The sequence below is a fragment of the Amblyomma mixtum genome, chromosome 1, assembly GCF_055824585.1.
Source record: "Amblyomma mixtum isolate Tamu chromosome 1, ASM5582458v1, whole genome shotgun sequence".
In the NCBI taxonomy this organism is placed as follows: Eukaryota; Metazoa; Arthropoda; class Arachnida; order Ixodida; family Ixodidae; genus Amblyomma; species Amblyomma mixtum.
Genome location: NC_143012.1, coordinates 180,990,308 through 181,011,264, shown reverse-complemented (window position 1 = coordinate 181,011,264; position 20,957 = coordinate 180,990,308). Strand labels below are relative to the sequence as shown.

Genomic DNA, 20,957 nt, shown 5'->3' with positions numbered 1-20,957 from the left:
GCTTTGCGACAAAACTCGTCTAGGTGACAAACGTGCGCTTTCCGTTTTGCGTGCTAAGATGGGAGCTAGCAGTAAATTAAAATCCTTGTTTAGGTGAGTTGGTTCATGCTACAAGTCCTTGTAAGAATACTTTCATCCATATGCGCCGCCTTTATCGTGCTTGTTCTCAGATCTAGCGGCAAGTGATTTTTTCACTAACTAGATGGACTCGTGCTGCAACCGAGCAGGACGAATAGCAAGGCTGGCTGTAGCACACTTGGCGCACAATTATATAATATTATTATTAATGCATGAAGCCATGCGGCAGTCGGCAATTTCTTACAACTACATGCGTTATTAGAAATGTATTCCTGGCAGTTGAGTGACGTCATTGTAAACACTCCAAAACTCCAAAACAGGTGTTCCTGCGCCCGCTGCATTCCAGAGGGGAATGAAGAAGACTGCTGGTTCTGCCATGAAATTAATGAAATTACCAGAAAACAGACGGTATTGCACCCGGTTTCAGTCCAGCCGACTGTTGACAGGCCCAGTGAATGCATTGTCGACAGTCTCTGGTGATAGTTCTAATCACGAAAGTGGCCAGAGCATAGCACTGTTGCCTTTGACGGCTTGAAATCCCTTCGCTTCACAGCAGCGACTCACTTCGCGGAGAGCTTCTTATTTTGCGGGAAATAATGAAAGACCACATCGTCGCGGCCGCGGATGTTCGTGCAGCCGAGGGCTGCGCAGAACGCCGGCATGATGGGTCCATCGCTTCATTCGATGCTGCACACCTTTCTGTACCTCACCACAAACATAAAAACGCACAAATAAAGAAACACACGGCAGCTCGAAGCAGCTTATGATGGCATGCAGAAACAAGCACGGCCGCGGAGGCTCTGAAGCGACGGATCACCGGTGTTTACGTCACCACTCCGCGGTTTCCGGTTTTGGCTCGCATCGTCAGGGTCCTCAGCAGCGCTTGGCGGACCGCGGGGGGCGGAGCTACCGCGTAATTTTAAACGGCGATTATGTCGCTCCTGTTCTATCGACTGTGACAGCCGATATATGGTGTCAGAAGTGGGATGCCACCGACCAACAAGATGGAATTCCTAAAGCCACCGGAGCCATTGCGTGTGACAGGGGACATCAGCAAGCACTGGGAGCTCTTTAAACAGAAGTTTGGGCTCTTCTTGACTGCATCGGAGCCAACCGAAAAACCTCGACCAGAGTCTGCGAAGGCCGCGCTGCTCTTGAGCATCGCAGGTGAGGAAGGCATCGCAATCTACAACACGTTTACCTTTGCGGATGGCGAGAACAAGCTCGACTATGCGACGGTGGTGAAAAAGTTTGAAGAATACTGTGCTGCCCAACGGAACGAAGTCCACGAGCGGTATATCTTCAGGAAACGGATGCAAGATTCCGGTGAGCCCTTTGAACATTTTTTGCGTGATTTGAAGACTCAAGCCCATTCATGCAATTTCGGCTCATTGACGGAGTCAATGATTAGAGACCAAATAGTTTTTGGCACCAGTGATAGCAAAGTACAAGAGAAGTTGCTCGCAGACAGCCAGCTCACCCTCAAAAAAGCAAAAGGAATCTGCAAAGCCGCTGAGAGCGCAGCTGAACACCAAAAGATATGGAATGAGCGCCAGCAGCAAACGGTGGACTTGGTGCGAAAGGAAAGCCCGTTTTTGGGTAAAGCGCAATCAAAGCAATTCAAGTGCAGAAAATGCGGCCGAACTCATGCGCCGCGAAGCTGCCCAGCGTTCGGACGTACATGCAGAAAGTGTCAAGCAAGGAACCATTTCGCGGTCTGCTGCAAGGCAAATAATCAGGTGGACGCACTGCAAGAATCCGAAGAAGACTTTAACGTACTCGACGTGTCGGTTAGCAGCGTCAGCAGTCGACGTGAATGGACCGTTGAAGTATGCATGAACAGTTTGCTGGTGAAGTTGAAAGTGGACACGGGATCCCAAGCTAACCTGTTGCCCTTCGGTCTTTACAGGAAGATGAATCCCAAGCCATCATTAATGCCGAGTAGTGTGATCCTGAGATCGTATGGCGGCGGCATTATCAAACATATGGGTGTCCTCAGAACTCAAGTGGAGCTGAATAACCGAAAGAGCGTTTGCAACTTTTTTGTAGTGCGCAAAGGAAATCAAGCAATCCTTGGTCTTGAAGCAAGCGAAGAACTGGGTCTTCTGCCGCGGGAAGTTCACAACGTAACAGTGAACAGTTCTGATAAAGTCATTCACGATTACCAACACCTGTTCAGCGGCACAGGCTGTGTTCGACGCGAATACCGCATGGCCCTGAGCGAAGGCGCCACACCTGTTGTCCAAACAGCGAGACGGGTACCTCTGGCTCTGCGAGAACCGCTTCGGCTAGAACTTGAACGCATGGAAAAGGCTGGGATCATCACAAAAGTCACAGAAGCCACAGACTGGGTGAGTCCTCTCGTTATCGTTCGCAAAAAAGACGGCAATATCCGAGTGTGCATGGACCCTAGAAAGATAAACGAATGCATTAAGCGAGAACACTACGAAATGCCAAGGCGAGAAGATATAGAATCCGAGCTAGCGGGCGCAACAGTGTTCTCCAGACTTGACGCAAACTCGGGGTTCCATCAGATCCCATTGCACGAAGAAACCTCCAGGATTTGTACTTTTGCAACACCGTTCGGTCGATATCGTTTTTTACGGATGCCTTTCGGTATTTCGTCGGCATCTGAAGTGTTTCAGAAAACACTAAATGAAGTTTTTGAATCTCTTCCCGGCGTGAAAGTGTACGTCGACGACATACTAGTCTGGGGCACTTCCCGGCAGGAGCACGACGTACGCCTTCGGTCAGCTCTGCAAGCAGCTGAGCAGGCCGGTCTCACATTTAATCGTGAGAAGTGCACAGTTGGCGTTCAAGAAATTGAGTTCTTGGGCGACGTTATCAGTGCAGAAGGTATAAAACCGAGCCCTTCACTAGTGAAAAGTATGTTGGAAATGCCCGCCCCCTCTGACAAATCGGGAGTTCTGCGAATGCTGGGGGTCGCAAACTACTTTGCAAAATTTTTACCCACGCTGGCGGAAAGAACGGCTCTTCTCAGGAGCCTAATCAGACAAGATGCAGTTTTTGAATGGACAGATAACCATGCGAGTGAATGGAAACTGCTATGCCATAGCATGAGCCAACAACCGCTCCTGTCAATGTTTGACCCCAAAAAACCAACAAAAGTGTCCTGTGATGCATCACAGAATGGGATTGCTGCAGCTTTAATGCAGTGTCATAGCGATTCCTGGAAACCCGTGGCTTATGCTTCCAAAGTGCTCACTGACGCGCAGCAGCGGTACTCTCAAATAGAGAAGGAAGCACTGGCTATCGTATACGGGTGCGAAAAGTTTCACCACTTCGTCTACGGCCGGCAGGTTATTGTGGAAACAGACCACCGCCCATTAGTTGCCATCCACAAAAAAGCAGTTGGCGATATGCCGCCAAGGCTGCAGCGGTTTTTTCTTAGGCTGATGCGTTATGAGATCACAATATTCTTCGTTCCAGGAAAAAAACTTCTGCTCGCCGACATGCTATCAAGGGCCCCCGCCGAGGACGATAAGAGCATCCAGAGCGATGACGTGGAAGTTCATGCCGTAAGTGTGGTTTGCTCACTTGTCAGCGACGACACGTGGAAGCGACTGGCCGTAGAGACGAGGAACGATCCTTATCTGAGCTTCGTTCTAAAATGCCTAAGTAATGGTATTCCTATCGAAGGGCCGCTGAAGTCAAGCGAGGGCGAACTGTCCGAAGTTAGAGGCGTCCTGCTAAAAGGCTGCAAGGTTATAATACCAACTACTTTACAACGGGAAATGTTAGAAAAAATACATCATGGTCATATGGGCATTAATAAGAACAAACTCAGGGCACGGCGTCTAGTTTTCTGGCCTGGAATGAACTCGGACATTGAGGCGTTTGTCAAGAAGTGTAGCGTATGTATGCAGTACGCCTACAGCCAACCAAGAGAGCCATTGAAAATGCGTCCTGTGCCTGAAAAGCCCTGGTACCGAGTGGGCATCGACATCTTCCAGTATGGTAGGAAATCCTACTTGTGTTTATACGATGCGTTGTCAAACTTCCCCGAAGTAGAACTGCTTAACGACTTGTCAGCGAGGAGCGTCATAGAGTCAACTAGCTCCATTTTTGCACGATACGGCATACCAATGGAGGTATGCACAGACAATGGTCCGCAGTTCGCATGTAACGACTTCGCTGCCTTTGCAAAGCGATATGATTTCAAACACACCACCTCGAGTCCACGATTCCCTCAATCAAATGGTCTCGCGGAGAAGGGTGTGCAAATTGTAAAGCGCATCCTAAAGAAAACCACCGAACTTAAACAAGATTTTTGGTTGGGACTTCTTGCTTACAGGACCACACCTCTAGAGTGCGGTCGAACCCCTGCAGAGATCCTCCAAGGCCGCGAGCTTCGCACCACATTGCCGGACTTGCGCTGTAGTGCCAACTACCAGGTGTACAAGCATCGCCAGACCGAAAGCCTCAAGCGGCCGTTGGCTCCACTGCAGAAAGGTGACGTCGTTCGGGTGAGGCAGAACACGTGGTCACCGAAAGCTCGGATCTTGCGTCAGTCCAGGTTTCCCAGGTCGTACGACGTACTCACCGAAGGTGGAAGAGTTCTGCGACGCAACCGGCGGCACCTGCTACCGACCAGTGAACCCTTTGAGCGGGAGCTGCCGGACTTCGTCGACGACGAAAACAGCTCGGACAATTCGGCAACCTCGGCCCGCACTGGTCCACCGCAGTCGCGTACTATCATGCCACAGCTCGGCACAGCGCCTCCAACGCAGGATCCCCCGCGCACTGCCTCGCCAGCACCAGCACTAAGGAGATCAACAAGACAAATAGCACCACCTCGGCGGCTCTCGTACAACAAGGACTTTGTACAGGTGCCCTAAATTTCCAATGCAAGTGAAGTCAACAAGGCGTCTGTGCGAGGGCCATACACCATTCAGATTTGTTTGTAACAGAGTTTTCTTCTCTTTTCTCTTTTCCTCTTCTTTCTTTTTTTTTTTTCCAAACGAAGGAGGATGTATCGGTAGCTAAGTCATCGTCCCGGAAGCCACGGGACATGCGCACACAGTCGGCTTCTGGGGAGAGGAGGTCGCCCTTCTTTCCAGTGGTGGCTATAAAACCAGCGCGCAATAAAGCACGAAGGCTCCTTTGCCCTGCAACCGTGTTGTCATGTTCTATCGACTGTGACAGCCGATACAGCTCCTAAGTTATGAATCTGTAAAAAATTTCACCCGCATGATTTATAAAGTTCCCACATCCACACGTGAGCATTTTAATGAATTCGAAAAACTCTTCAGCTTCCCTTTAATTGCTAATGACAAATTCTAGACAATATTTTGTCTTGCCCTCAGAAATTTATTCAGCTATAGAAGAAAAGCCCGTGGAAATCTGATAAGTGGTTCCCAAGATGCAGCCAGAATGAGCAGCCACACCAGGAAAAAAAGTTATTTCTAAACATGGCCTTTGAGAAAGTTGCAACAGTATTCCTAGGTCTAAAATGACCCTGGAGAATAGCTGGAGGTGTCCCTGTGCACTTTCTTCCTTTGCCGCCTCTCATTCTTGACCTGATTCCTTTTTTTGGTCTTGCCCATGAGCAGAGCATCCTTCTCAGCAGCTCACTGGATGGCTAGGTGGCCAGGTGTGAGCCTCACTGACAGACATTTCTTTGGTGGCCCTTTGGCAGCCAGCACTACCGCTTCATGCAGTGCAGTCTGCACAGCATGAAAAAAACACGCTCTGCTCCTTTGGCATCAGGGACCCCAGGACGGAGTGGAAAGACTCAGACGCATTTTGCGTCTTTGCACCCAGGCAGCATTGCAGAAGAGAAGCCTGTGAGAGGAGCTGGTAAACAGGCAACATAGCCTCAGCGACATAGCCAGGAAGGGTGTACTTGGGCTTCGGCTGTGGTGACTCACTTGCCTCGTCAACCTTCTGACGGCACCACGAGTTGGCACCCTCTGGGCAGAAGTTGCGGCGAGGCTCCTCTTCAGTTGATGTGACACGGTAGTATGATGCCATCACTACACGCTACATTGCAGCCACATTGTTGGAGTTGTTTCTCAGGTCCCGGACATAATAGTCTGTCAATTTATTAATGAGAGCCTTTGTCAGCCTGCCCAACCCTCCCAGTGACTTTTCACTTTTTTTGCACAAGGTGGCATGCCGTGCCCATCCTCTTTTGGACGTGGTTGAGGCACTCTTCTTTTAACTCTTGCACAAGGGCTGAGAAGATGACGCTGTCGCCATTAGAAACAAGCGTTGTGTAACACAGATTTTGCTTCGATACTGAATGGTTGAAAAGAATCAAAGCTGCTTATACTTCCATCCTCCCGGATTTAGCCTCAGTGTTTTTCTGGCTTAGGAAATTACTGTAAAGTGGTCGAGGCAAAACCGATCTGACTGCCAGTGACCCAGCGCAGAAGAGAAAAAAACCTGAACTCTATTGCTTTCCACCTATCAACTTCCGCTATGCTCCATTGTTTTCCGCACAAACTTGCTTAGCACGTGCTCAGCAAAGGAAACATAAACATCAGATGGTTCCTTCCGGTGTTGACGTCCAAGGCGTATATGCAAAGGCCCACACACCCAAAGATTCAGGTTTCTTGACGACTACGAGGCAAAGCAGATGCATATAATCAAGGGGAGCAGTGTTTACACAGTCAATTGGTAGAGCTGTCAGCATCGATGTTTCATTGTGATCTGGGTCAGTTTGCCGCCAGAAGGAATCGTCAGTCCTTAACGTTGAAATTTTTTTTGGGAAAACAGCCTGTCGGTTCATGTAAATTCTTTCAGCAATGTACTTTGGGCATCCAGAATAGCCCATATGGCCCTTAATGCAAAAGACCAAAGAATATGCTGGTGCGTCAGAGATGAAGTTCTTAAAGGTGCACTGAAGAGGAATCTGAACTTGTCTTTTTGCCGCGGGAACTCGATCTACACGTTCCTAGCATTCTTAGAAACTGCGACTTATTGCCCTGTATGGCCGATTTCCCAAATTAAATCGAATTAACGGCCGGCTCCCGCCATTTTTTTAATTCTGCCTCGTACGGTGGGCGGAGTCGACCAACGCGTGGAGTGCCTCTCACCCAGTCCCGTGGCGGCTTGCCGCTCTGCCATCGGCGGAGTAATACGTAGTAGTCCGTAGTAGCAAATAGTCCGCACGTATTTTTATTTCTGCGGGCTTATTTTGCGGCTCTATTATGTGCGAATGAAACTATTTATTCATGGAAACCTGAAAAACAAAATAAAGTGAAAGCAAAGCCTCCACGGAGCTGGCTGAAAGGAACTTCACGCGTTGGTCGACTCCGCCCATCGTACGAGGCAGAATTAAAAAATTAAGGGCGGGAACCGGACGTTAATTCGATTTAATTAGGGAAATCCGCCATACAGGGCAATAAGTTGCAGTTTCTAAGAATGCTAGGAACGTGTAGATCGGGTTCCCGCGGCAAAAAGACAAGTTCAGAATCCTCTTCAGTGCACCTTTAACACACACCTGAACTTGTCGCCCTTTGATGCAAATCCCATATGACATTAGTTGCTTGAAATCATTCACAAATGGGTCCAAGAAGTCTTAAGACAAAGCTGGTTTCGATGGGCCAGCAAAAAGCCCAATGACAAAAGGAGACATTTTGCCTAACCCAACAACCATGCACTGGATTGGCCAAAGCTGAATTCTTCAGCTTTTTGAAAGCGGATATCCATCAACATTACAAGAAAGAGAAATCAAAGATTTCAGGAGCCACTTGAGAAAAGACGAGTTTTAACTGTTGCTCCAGACCGAAATGGCAATATTTGCCAGGGGGCATCTCAACTGCCTGTTTCGAGGTATTTTGCAGCAAGGTACGAGTATCACTTGTACGAGTAGCAGGGTCTACATGTTGGATTTGAGTATCCTCAGCAAAGATGTAAAACACTTTGTTTTATATTCTCTTCAAGTGCCCTACATCTCAACGCTCCTAAGAAATCAGTGGGTACAACACCTGAATATGGATTCTCATGATCAGTGAAGCTAGTCTCAAGAATTGTAGGAACTTGAAGTGTTGAGGATAGCAAACCTCTTGGATCATGTTCTACCTGCAGAAACATCATTAAATGTTTTTCCACGCATATCTGTCGCTGCAGGTATTCTGCTGGAGACCTCATCATAAGCAATACCGAAGCCATCAAAACTGGTCACTGTCATCACTGGTCACTATGGTCACTGTCATCGAAAGAACTGTCCCATGCTTCTTGCTCGAAGTTCTGTTCATGTTGAACAGCAACCATTTCCTCCCGTCCAAGCCTATCAAAGGTTGCCTTTGTCTGCTGGTACACCTTCTTGCTTGTGTACACCTTTTCTTGTAGCTTAGGCATGACGACCTGCAGAATGGAAGATGCGCATGAATTAGCAAATGGTTCTGCAATGTCAACAAGGCAAGAAAGTGGGCTAGTAGGCTATTTAACTTGAAAAAAATGCGGCAGACTGGCTGAGAAACAAAAGCACACATGGGAGGGACGAGACATACGGTGCACATAACAGCCCAAAACAGCTGTCTATAGGACACGTGAGCTGCGCGCTCTGATCGCATTCCTCACTTCCCATGCATCACCTAGCAATAACACTGAGTCCAAAATGTGCAAGGTGTGAGCACTGCCTACACTCATAACATCTTATTCAATCACCGCTGCATGGGCAGCCACGTCTGCAGTCAGGAGGACAAGGAGCTCGTCCTAGACAAGTATTTTTCCCTCTGTACTACACGCCTAGTGTAGACGCTCTATTCATCTGCCCTCTTTTTTTTTTGTTAAAAAGCGTGGCGCATTTTTCTAAAAACAAAAGTGCATTAGAGTTTAACACCCTGAAGCAACATGTGGGCTATGCGGGGACACCGTAGTGGAAGGCTTCCGGATTAATTTATACCATCGCCAGCACATGCGCGCATCCTGCCTTTTGCCTCCACCGAACGCAGCCAAAGCGGCTGGAATGAAAATGAAAAACAGAAGCAGCCTGCTGATCGACGTGAGCTTTCAGGAAGTCCAGGAGTGGTTCAGGGCAATACAAAATGCTCAAAGGCAATCTTACGGGCTACCGAACTCACTAACATACCACCGATATCTTCGACTACCGTTCGGGATGCACGAACCCTACTTTGGCTTAGTTTGGCTTGCAAACGCATCGGTGTCTCGTCCAGTTGTCGGGCGGAAGACAATTTCCTTCTCTGCGCATAAATAAAGAGTTTGTACCAAAGCCCTACGTTTTCTACAGCGAGTTAAAAAGTTTTCGTCGCGATGATCGAAAAAATTGAAGCACAGTTGAAAAAAGTGACGTAAGCAAAATTTTTTACAGAAATATCTACTTTGTGCACAAAAATGCGGGGTCTCAATGTTTGATCAGTCTTATATGTACTTTCTAACCAATATGCTCTACCAGCAAGAAAAATAAAACTGACGAGTCGGCGTTGATCTCAGCATCAATACAGCTGTGGCGGGAAGTTGAAAAAATTATTCCCCCCAGCTAGCATTGTGACAATTACTCAAAAATAGGACTTCAATATGTGTTTGATAATGTTCTGAACAAAAAAAACAGTAAAATAAAAATAATTAAGTTTAAAAAGCGTCGTCCCCTGGAGGGACCTCGGAGCCACTCTCAGCGCTCAGTGGAGGATGTGACCACTTTCACCATCCACGTCACATTTACAAACGCGGGGCTTGCAAATTCGTGACAGTGCAGCACGTGCAGCGACAGTTCACAGCTAGTCTGCGGCAGTGTTGTCATTGAAAGCCAGTTCGCAAGAAGCTGAGCTTATTCCGTGTCCATGGATAAATGGATCTATATACAAATAGCCGACTGTGCCCGTAGAGAAACTAGCGAGACTGGTCAGGAAGTGAGACTCACTGGGGTGAAAATTTGTCGAGTACGGAGTGACAACCAAGCGAAAGTTTCGCAAGTATGTGGCTGTTTGGTAAGAGTTCAGGACGTTTCCAGAATTTTTTTTTTCTAGGCTCATATGAAGAGGGTCGAAAGATGCTGGGAGCGGCACAGTTCACATCGGACCTGTCTGGCGGTGACGAAGTCGTCGGCCCTAAAAGAAAAATATGCGGCCAGCAAGATGGAGCACTAGCAAGCACAGACGATTATCTTGAAGCGCCGATTTCGCTGTCGAGGTGTCATACTTATGTGCTCGCTAGCATTACAGTTTCACTGGTTCAAGAGTTTATTTTGCATTGCTCTTCTGAATTCAAAATATTTATACATTTTTACGGCCAACTGCTGCATGCTGGCATTACATTCTCATTTGTTTTAAAACTTCTCCCCTCGAGTTCAGTACAATATACGATCAAAAATAATGTGAAAAAGAACCAATTTTAGTGTGATCACTTTTTTTATTGCTTTTAACTACTTTGGTGTTGCACATCACGTTTGTCAAATTCTATTCATTCTCCACAGCTCGGAATTGGATTTCTCAGAGAGTTCAAAGACTGAGTGTGGCACCGGAAACTCCGTCCTAAGTTGCACATGCAGAAAGGTAATCTAATGAGGTGCATTTATTGTCTGTTTTTTGCAAGATTAAAACTGTAAAATACTCTAATGCAGCAGCCAGTCGAATCATGAAAGAAAACGAGGCTCTGATAGCAAGTCTCGCAGCCACATCAAAGTTATTGCATATTCACTGTTTTCAAATGCAGTTCTTATAATGCTCATGATTTTGCAATTAGTTATGAAGCATGCTTTGCAAGGTTTTATTGAGTGGGATGGCTTCTATTCATTTTTGATACATTTTGTACAGCTGGTGAATATATTTTTGCAGTGCCACTTGGTTAATGTAAATGCTTGCTTACAGCATGATTTTTTTCATGTGTTTACATTACTGCTGTTCCTTAGTAATATCTGCCTAAGTGCTTTTGTATCCCACTGCATTAAGCTTCCATTTTATTTTTGTAAGGCATAAGCAACGTTCCGAGACAACAGCAAACCTCTTGAAATGGTGAACGAAAGCACTGCCAGGTCTTGAACAAAATGCCATCAGGCTTAATATGTTTATGTTGATTTTCACTACATTTTTTTGCAGCTTGTGAATATATATTTTCACAGCACCACTTTCTTAAATATAAACGCTTGGTTACAATGTGTCGTTTTTTCTATTGTCTTTACATTATTGCTTGTTCCTCAGTAATTTTTGCCTAACTGCTTTTCTATCCCACTGCGTTATGCTTACATTGCATCTTTATAAGGCACAAGTGATGTTGCAAGGCCGTGGCAAACCACTTCAGATGGAGAAGGTAGGCACTGACGAGTGTTTATATCATTTGTCTACTCTTTCTGTCCGTGTTTTTCGCGCTAAAATTTTGCAAGATGTATGTCAACCAACTCGCCCAATATGCAGTACTGTTGAGTTGCATTGTTGGGCTGGGCCTGACTAAGGACCACAAAGAGTTTCACGAGGTTTAACGCCCCACAACGCTAAGGTTATGAGTAAAGGAGGGCTCCGGAAAATTTCAACCACCTGGAACTCAACATGCACTGACATCGCACAGTAAACGGGTAACTGACATTGCAGTTTGAAACGCTGCAGCTGTTCACTGCAAATGAGATCGCACATATTTCCCGGAGGCCGTTTCCAACCTATACATTAGATAACACCACAATCAGAAGATTGCGGTGCCCATGATAAAATTGCTTTACCGTATTTTCCGGTGTATAAGACGCACCCTTGTATAAGACGCACCCGCCATATATGCAAGCTGTCATTGAAAAATTTCGTATATAAGACGCACCCGTGTATAAGACGCACCCCAGTTTACCCAGTTAGGCTAGTGAGGCTTAATTAAACACGCTTGCGCGACTATCGCGAAATACACCGTACCTGTGAGAAATTTTTAAGCAATGCTAAGTGATCGAAAAAGGCAACACTCACGCCATACCTGCAGACGTTTTAGCAAAAAAAGAAAGAAAAAACGAAAGAGATCCCCATATGTCCATAACAACATTTTATTTCTACTTTAACCTTCGAAGTCTTCATCTTGAGATGCGCTATCAAAAGGTTCACCTATTTCTGGTGGCAACGCGGCTGAAACATTCTCTTCGTACTACGTACACGGAGCAAACTTGCAAAGGGTGACTAAAAAAGAACGCCGGCTTGTCTTGACAATGGCGAGAAGCGCGATTGTCGCCATCTTTTGGCGTTTCTCATTACTTTTGCTTGGGGCCTCCTAAACGGCCGCGCGTTTGTGATCCCGGAAGTCGTCATCCCCGCCGTTTCATGATAAAGATTACGTAAAAAAGTCGCGCACAGTGGTCCCGGTATTGAAGTATTAACCGTGTTACAACCGCATTATTGGTACTGATATTTTTTCGGTGAAAAAATCTTGAGCATGAACCTGAATAATTGGTGAACTCGCAGAAAAAGACGAAAAATTCGCATATAAGACGCACCCTTGTATAGGACGCACCAGCAAGATTTTTGAAAAAAAGCCGCGTCTTATACACCGGAAAATACGGTATATTAAATTGGCAAGCTTTGAGTCAAGGGAGGACATGACAAATGAATGGATCAATTTGCCAAAACTCACTTTCTGTAGGTTCTGTAGGTTTCCATCAACAAAGTACTAGCTTCTTCGTGTCACCATGAAGAGGAGAGAACAGAGCTTTCGCTAGTTCCAATGTTATATTCCTCTGGCCAAAAGCAAAAGAACTGGAGGCGATAAATGAGGCCAGAAAGGGATGAACTTTTCTTGCCATTGCCATCAGCCATCCCTACAGCATTTCGGATTGAAAGACGGTGGAATGATACTGCTTGCTGCTCATAAATCCTGAGATGTTTTCTATGCACATATGAAATAGATTTTGGAAGTTACTTTTGTAAGGAAAGAAAAACACTGACAATTTATTTGCACGACACAGGGTTTTTTGAACATGCTGACATTAAAAACTGAGTATTTGTTCTTACCTTTTGAGCACTCAGGAAATGACTTAACAGCTGACTTAAAATAAGATGCAGTTCTGAAATCAATAAAAAATTACACACATGCCAAATTTGGTTATATTTATTTATGGTTACGGAACTGCGTCGGCATGGCGTGCGATAACGCGCCAGTGATGATCGGATCTAAGAATGGGGTTGCTGCTGTTCTCAAAGAAAACCATGAAAACATTGCCATCCTTGGATGTTGTCGCCATTTAATCAATTTGGCAGCTCAGAAGGGTTCGGCCTGCCTTCCTGTAAGTGTGGAGGAGGTGCTGATTGATGTCTACTACTACCTGGAGAAGAGTTCAAAAAGGAAAGACAAACTGAGAGCTTTTCAATGCTTGCATGAAGTAGAGTAAAAAAAAATCCTGAAACATGTCAACACTCGTTGGTTATCTCTTGGTAGGAGCTTGAAACGGCTTGTTGAGCAGTGGCAGCCACTGCTCAGCTTCTTTCACAGTGAAGTGAAGCCATCGAAGAAACCCTTGGAATCACCAAGTGAACAACGAAATCCAGAGAAGGACTCTCCGAAGTCGACGCGGACAGCAAAAATCGCACATCAGAACAAGCCACCAAGGCTGGACATCGACTCAGCTCCTTCGCAGCAAGCTCTGAAGCGGCAAGTGGCCAAGGTTTTAAATAGGCAAGAAAGACTGTTCATGTTCCTTTCATTTTATGCTCTAACGTAAAACTTAAACTGTAAAGCAGCCACGAAAACACAGCTGTATTTTGTCCTATCCCCCTTAAATATTAAATATTCATAATGCTTTATGAAAGGGCAGTGTTTGGAATTAACAGCAGTGATTTTGCCTACGGTTAAACAGCACAGGCCAGAAGAGATGGGTTATGAACCATGACTAGGTGTATGAGTAAAAAATTAGAGAGGCAAGCATCAATGTTTTCTGCAGAAACTCTACAAATGAGCGCTCTAGCAAAACAACTCCACATTGGACAAAATTTACTGCACAGAACAGGGCTTCGTGAACAGAAAACAAGATCTGAAAGCAGCATGAGACACTGTGCTGGGCATACAGCTGCAGCTTCCTGATAACAGGCACAAAAGTGAAAAAGAAACTGCAACGTGCAGTGCATCCAGTAGTAAGGCCCTCCCAGAGAGTGCAGAAGTTGAGACGTTGCAAAGTTCAAGTTCCATACTCAGCCCCAGTGATGCATTTGTGGAGTTGAGAAAAAAAATGAGAGAAAAGACCACATAATGCACAAAGGGGATAGGGCAGCCATGCTTGTCATCGGCAGCCAATCTTCATGGTCGTTTCCTCTTGGGTGACTTCACCCCCGCTGTCTCATCCAGCACGTCACTGATGCGCAATAAGGCCCGCACACGCAGCCAGGCATCCACATCAAGCTCATCGATTTGCTTTCGCCCATCGAGTCTCTCATAGCAGACGAGTTCAGTGCGCACAACGCCAGTAATTTGCAAGAAATCCATCTGCACGCATAACTCTTCAAGCATTGTGTTCACTCCCGCGGGGCTGTTCTGGAGTTTAAGCAGAACATTGGAAATCACTTGCGGATGCCATGACACTTGCTCGAAAGCAGCTGCTGCCCGCTTAACGGTCGAGCCTAGCTCAAATGCCACAGCGCACTCAACAAGTGACAGGTTGCGCAGACTCAGTTGTTCGACAATCTCCCATGCGCGGAGGTCGCTGGGGTACGATAAGAAGCATATATGGGTAAGCGTGTAGCTATTAGAAAGCAACTGAGACAGGAAATACGAAACACAAAGGAGACATCTTTCAAGGCTCGCGTCGAAGATAAGTAGTTAGCAAGCAGGGACATGTGCTCAATGCCAATTCTGCAATGCCTAGCTTCGAGCTCTAACCTGGTGATGTGGTCATGCAGAGTGACGGCCGTGCAATGTTGCAAAACCTCAATGGATCCAGTCCCGACAACCAGTGGTGCCCCTTGCCCAGAATCTTGCCACATGACTGCAGGGCCGATATGAATGCCTCTGGCTGCGAATGAAAAGAGTCCAACCTGACCTTTTCAGCAATGTGTAGTAAAACGTCTCAGACGAAGACTGCAACATGACCCCATGAAAGGTGATCTATTCCAGAGAGTGACAGGCAGTGGCTGCTTCCAAGAGCAGGCAGACCCACTTTTCGGGGAAAGAGGCTGCAGTAAAAGTGAGCCTTCGCAGCGAAGATGTCCCCCGCACGGCCGTCACGACAGCTGAGACCATATCCTCTTCTAAAAATGCAGCACTTTCACTTCCATAAGAGAAAGGAGACATCCGAACGCCCTGCAGAAACTTGACCTCATGTAGGGTTGTGTTTTGAGTAGCCAGACTAGCAAACCACTGCAGGGTGGAAGGCTGTAAAATTTTTCGATGGCCAACGAGTGGAGAGTTGAGTTCTTCCGGAGGGCCTTAAAGACGTTCTCCACCTTTGATATATATAAGCAGAAAATTATAAGGTTCTTCACTGTTGCATTTTCAGCGAGATAATGACAAAAAGGCATCTGCATTCACCAAGTAGCATTGAAGAGGCGATCAGGAGGCTCTCAATGCTCACATTTTTTTCCAACGACTTGACAAGCTTCACCGACTTGCAGAACAGCTGAAAAAGGCTGTAAAATTTTTCGATGGCCAACGAGTGGAGAGTTGAGTTCTTCCGGAGGGCCTTAAAGACGTTCTCCACCTTTGATATATATAAGCAGAAAATTATAAGGTTCTTCACTGTTGCATTTTGAGCGAGATAATGACAAAAAGGTATCTGCATTCACCAAGTAGCATTGAAGAGGCGATCAGGAGGCTCTCAATGCTCACATTTTTTTCCAACGACTTGACAAGCTTCACCGACTTGCAGAACAGCTGAAAAAGGCTGTAAAATTTTTCGATGGCCAACGAGTGGAGAGTTGAGTTCTTCCGGAGGGCCTTAAAGACGTTCTCCACCTTTGATATATATAAGCAGAAAATTATAAGGTTCTTCACTGTTGCATTTTGAGCGAGATAATGACAAAAAGGTATCTGCATTCACCAAGTAGCATTGAAGAGGCGATCAGGAGGCTCTCAATGCTCACATTTTTTTCCAACGACTTGACAAGCTTCACCGACTTGCAGAACAGCTGAAAAAGGCTGTAAAATTTTTCGATGGCCAACGAGTGGAGAGTTGAGAGTTCTTCCGGAGGGCCTTAAAGACGTTCTCCACCTTTGATATATATAAGCAGAAAATTATAAGGTTCTTCACTGTTGCATTTTGAGCGAGATAATGACAAAAAGGTATCTGCATTCACCAAGTAGCATTGAAGAGGCGATCAGGAGGCTCTCAATGCTCACATTTTTTTCCAACGACTTGACAAGCTTCACCGACTTGCAGAACAGCTGAAAATTCGTCACATCAAGGATGCGAAGAGACTTGGAGTTGGTGACAAAGGCAGCAAAGGCATCCTTAGCAGCCTGCAATTTACCAGAGGTGACTAGACACGCATTCCAAGACAGCTCCACAATGTGCTCAGAGTCACGTATGGCAGCGATGATGCTCTGTCAGCGAACACGCGCCCAGTCGAAGTCTTCTCAGCACGCTCTTCCTCAATGCGTCACAGAACAGCTCAAGTTGGCCTGGCAGCATGAAATGCACCTTTTCAAGTGCCTGCACGTCAAATGAAAGGCAACACAGGGAAACTTTTCAGCAGAATAGCAGAGTATGCTCATTTTGTTGTTTTAGAAGACATAACTAGCACACCTTCTTTCTTAACTTTTATGTAGTTTAAAAAAACCATAATTTAATGGCCACAGGCATGATTTTCCTAGACAAGCAGGACTGATGGTAAGCAGAGGGCACTAATACACGCTGGCATGGAAGCCTCAAGACAGCATAAACCTGGCAACTGGCGTTGTCACACTGGCAAGCAGTGACATCACCAGAGCGGAGAAATCCCACTGGCAGAAGGGAGGTGACATCACCAGTCTGGTGGATGCCCGTTGCCTGGGGAAAGTGGCATCCCCAGGCCAGATTCGTCTGTGTGAAGCCTGCACCTGCCAACCGTGGCAGGCATGTGTGGGAACAAGACACTGAATAAATGATTACACACATTAGAAGAAAAACAAGAAGTACAAGAACAATCAGTAACTGCGCAAAAAGGTCGGGGCAAGATAGAAGAAGCACACGGGACGAGCGCACACTAACAACAGGTTTATTGCACCAACGCCTCCTTCGTTCAAGAACAGAGCGCATGCACACTGACCACATAGAGACAAAAAAAAAACGTAATCATCTCGTCAACCTGAGAAATTCCAACTCCTTGCAGTACAACTGGATGTACACCTCACTAACACATTAATGACCTCTTTAATGACATCTCTGAAAAGGTTGTAGTGTCAAAGGGCGACAAAGCATGCCGTAAAAATCAATCTCTGACAGCAGTGACAAGTTTAATGGAAATGATCAATTTGTTTTTTGAGAAGCCTGTACTACTGGAATCATGGAATATGCTTGGAAAGCTGATAAATGGTAGCACCACAGCTATGAGGTTTCACCTCATTTGCTCAAATTGTTTCACCTACATTGGTGAAGAGCCCCCTCAAAGTGTACCAAGTTCTGTAGGGCTAAAACTTTCCTCTAATAGAAGGATTGTTTTCTGTTGCTTTTGGCATACCATCTCAACCAGAAAAAGTTCTAAAAGGGTGTGACATCCTAGATTTGACAAAACCTCTTCCAGATAAGGGGACATATTAGGATATATATATTGAACTATATGAAACATTTGTCTCCTCAGCTACAGATGCAGATAAGCCAGACCAGACCAGATAAGCCTGATGTTTAATTCAGATGGCACACCTATATTTTTCACAGTGGCACTGCCATTTGGCCTACACAGGTCATAGTGAATAAGCTGCCAGCAGCCCAAAGAATGAACGTACCAGACTTAGCTGCCCCCTGGTTTAGGAAAAAAAAACAGATAAGCGCATCCTGCAGCCGGTACATGTGGCGCCATCTCGTGGCCAAAGGGGACTAGTAGGCAGCTCAGCGTGGTCCGGCCGGCTCCGCTTCGCGAGAAAGGCGCCAACAGCGAGGTTGTGCAACTTAGCGGATTTTCTGGAAGCTTTACCTCGGCCATCCTACACCATCGGTGGTACTCAGAAAAAAACTAATCAGAGATACTGTTGCATGAAGGACTGCCATAGCCGAGAGGGGAACGGAGACGTGAAGCTGGTTCATTTTCCTGCAAGGACGGACGAGTCAACCCGGCAACTGAAGTGGATCGTCGCAGTGTGTCGTGTCAAAAAGTTGTGCTGGAGTTATAATTCGAGTGAAGCTAAGGGGAAAAAAAAGCATAAATGCGGAACGGCTGAATAAAGCTATAATGTTGAGCATTCATTAAATTCACCGCTAGTAGTTTTCTCACTTGGTATCGTCGAACTGCGGTCGTGCGCCCACTTAAGAAGCCCTTTTTCTGGTTCTGTCAGAATGGACTTCAAATCGAGATTTGTCGCATTCGAAAGTGGGGCTCCTGGTCGTGTCCTATGCTGGTACTCAGGTACCAGCATATGCTAGCATTGTGCGTATGCACAATGCTAGCGTGTACGTGTCGAGGTACCTTGAATTAACGCAGCAGGCCTCGTGGGTCGAATCGCAGGTCCCACTCCCGTCTGTCGTTCTCTTATGTGTCTGCACGTCTCGTGCAGATTTGCATGCTTTCTCTATGGGGAAGAATTGCTTTTTGCAGTGTTGTGTGTCATTCAATTTAGGTTGCATTATATTTCAGAGGTGAGAACTTTGGAGCCCATTTTGACAACACAAGAATATGTTCAAAGCACTTTGTCAATGGTGAAAGGAGTACCATTGAAACTCATCCCGGTTATCTCCTGACAATCTTCCCACCTGTGCACAGGAAGCGGTCGAGGGATTCTGCTGGCCAGTTGTCAAGATTTAACAGGTAGCTTGTTTATATTTATTTACTTCATATGGGACTGTGACATTTTTCTTTTGCGTTAGAGCTAAACGTACGCATGCATGTAGAATAGAAAATGCTGGCTACCGCAGGTCCACAAGAACAAGAAGCCGCAGCATGTGCGATGGCCATTCCCCTACATCTGGCCCAGCAGAGCTGGACACATCCGGTGAACCTTGGAATGGCCTCAACTTGCTGTGTGCTGTAGCTGAAATCCATTCAGCAGTTGCTTCTAGGGTGAGCTTCAATGTCGTGTCAGGAACGTTTCACTACAGTTTGGCAGCACAAGCACTATGTTTGCAGCAATATGAGCATGAGCCTCTGTCATTGTGTTATTGTACGTCTTGATCCACTCCTCTAAATAATGCCCGCAGGGCCATGAGGGTATTTCAAATAAATAAATAAATATGCTCTAAGCCCAAAGAGAACATATCCAGCATCAGCTTAAGTGCGCTTTATGCTAGGGCTCAGAAATATGATGCCACAGTGCAGATGTTTTTTTAGCTATTGAGCACCACATCATACTGGTTTTGTTTATTACCAGGTCAGGAGCAGTATGCTAAATGACCGAATGTTTTGAAATATGAGCTAACAGAGGGAGGTGAAAATCAGTGAGTAAATTTCTGGGAAATGAAATGAATATATGCATGAGGGCTGTAAAGTTGCAGTGCTCAACTAAAAAAAAAAAAAATTGCTATTCGACATTGGCCAGCCTATTTAACATAAATGAAACCTCAGCACCACGGCACTTGAAACAGTGCTTTCTCCTCCCACCAACTAGAGTTATTCAAGCTACAATGCCAACTTGCTTCAAAGCACAACACTATCCTGGCTGCACTATGATCATTGACCGCACAGAAGTTCGCACACAGCAGCCACCAATAATTCAGCAACAGAGAACCCTGTATACAATGTACAAAGGTGGATACACACTGAAATTTCTGGTTGGCATATTGCCATCTAGAGCGATTTGTTTTCATTCAAATGCTTATGGGGGCAGGATATCCGACACCCACATCACTGTTGGTTCCGGCTTTCTTGACTTGGTTGAGGCTGGCGATTTAATTCTAGCAGACAAAGGATTCCCTGGAATTCGCACAGTTTTGAGAACATGGAATGCTCTGTGCTTGTGATACCTCCATTTTTACAAGGCCCTAAGCGGTCAGGAACAGGTACAATGTGGCACAAGTGAGGATTGACGTCGAGCAAATGATCCAGAGGATCAAAATGCACAGCATTTTAAACAACAGGGTGCCAGTTGAGCAAATTCCACTAATGACAGATGTGTTTCACATGTGCTGTGCAGTAGCAAATCTGGAGCACACCGTCATCATGGAGGTGCACGTGCAAGGCGAAACTATTGACCGTCGCGAGTTCAATTCACGGTACTGGACGCACATCCTCAGCATTCCCGCCCGCACCCAAGAGCGTCCACTACAGCGGAAACGCCCCAGCTCTTCCATGCAAGCCGAGAAGGCAGCCGGCCCTATCACAGCCGGCATGCCCGCCAGGGAGACCGCGTTCAAAGCCCAGACATCATAGCAGCTGCGCGCCGTGCACGTCGCCGCGCAAAGGTCACGCCAGCAGCCACCGCTACCGACTGCAGATTACAAGGTAATTTTCCGCTCCCGGGGAGGACTTCAGCTCGCCTTGGTACCCACGCCAGCTTCGCGTCGCCTTCTTACAAGCTGCCTCTACACTCCAGGAGCCCACCCACACAGCTCCGTGTACACCCTACAAACAACACTGCACACACAATGAGCACGCCACATCAAGCAGACGCACTTTGACTCATCCAGATCAGCCAAATTCAATACCAAGCCAACGACTACCCCATAGCAGCCTACATTGCTCCCCCGGACGGCGCAGTGGGAGGGGTGATCTCAAACGCCTACTGGAATGAAACCCCCAAGGAGTTACTAGAGGACCTGATCACCGGCAACCCTTGCGCTCCCATAGTGGATGCTCGACGCATGGGCACCACTAGATCTACATCGATTACCTTCCGAGAAGGACCGGTCCCTCACACAATCCTTTACGGAGGGGGGC

The 20,957-nt window shown here is 46.4% G+C and overlaps 1 protein-coding gene, 1 long non-coding RNA gene and 2 pseudogenes across 2 annotated transcripts in view; 1 reads left to right on the top strand and 3 right to left on the bottom strand.

The window, feature by feature from the left end:
- Window positions 1-479: 479 nt before the first annotated feature.
- LOC149370140 (uncharacterized) lies at window positions 480-6,258 on the bottom strand (annotated as a pseudogene).
- LOC149370141 (uncharacterized) lies at window positions 1,065-5,031 on the top strand. Its single transcript, XM_089576943.1, has 3 exons — window positions 1,065-2,429; window positions 3,529-3,617; window positions 4,394-5,031. The coding sequence occupies exons 1-3, from the start codon at window positions 1,065-1,067 to the stop codon at window positions 4,935-4,937; spliced, it is 1,998 nt and encodes a 665-aa protein (XP_089433069.1). The 3' UTR covers window positions 4,938-5,031.
- Window positions 6,259-7,527: 1,269 nt separating the features above from the next.
- LOC149370132 (uncharacterized) overlaps window positions 7,528-20,957 on the bottom strand; it is a 106,975-nt gene continuing 93,545 nt past the window's right edge. The window contains exon 2 of the long non-coding RNA XR_016285581.1: window positions 7,528-8,412. This is a non-coding gene — a long non-coding RNA (uncharacterized LOC149370132). The remainder of the gene's footprint in view (window positions 8,413-20,957) is intronic.
- Window positions 13,114-15,384, bottom strand: LOC149370139 (uncharacterized; annotated as a pseudogene).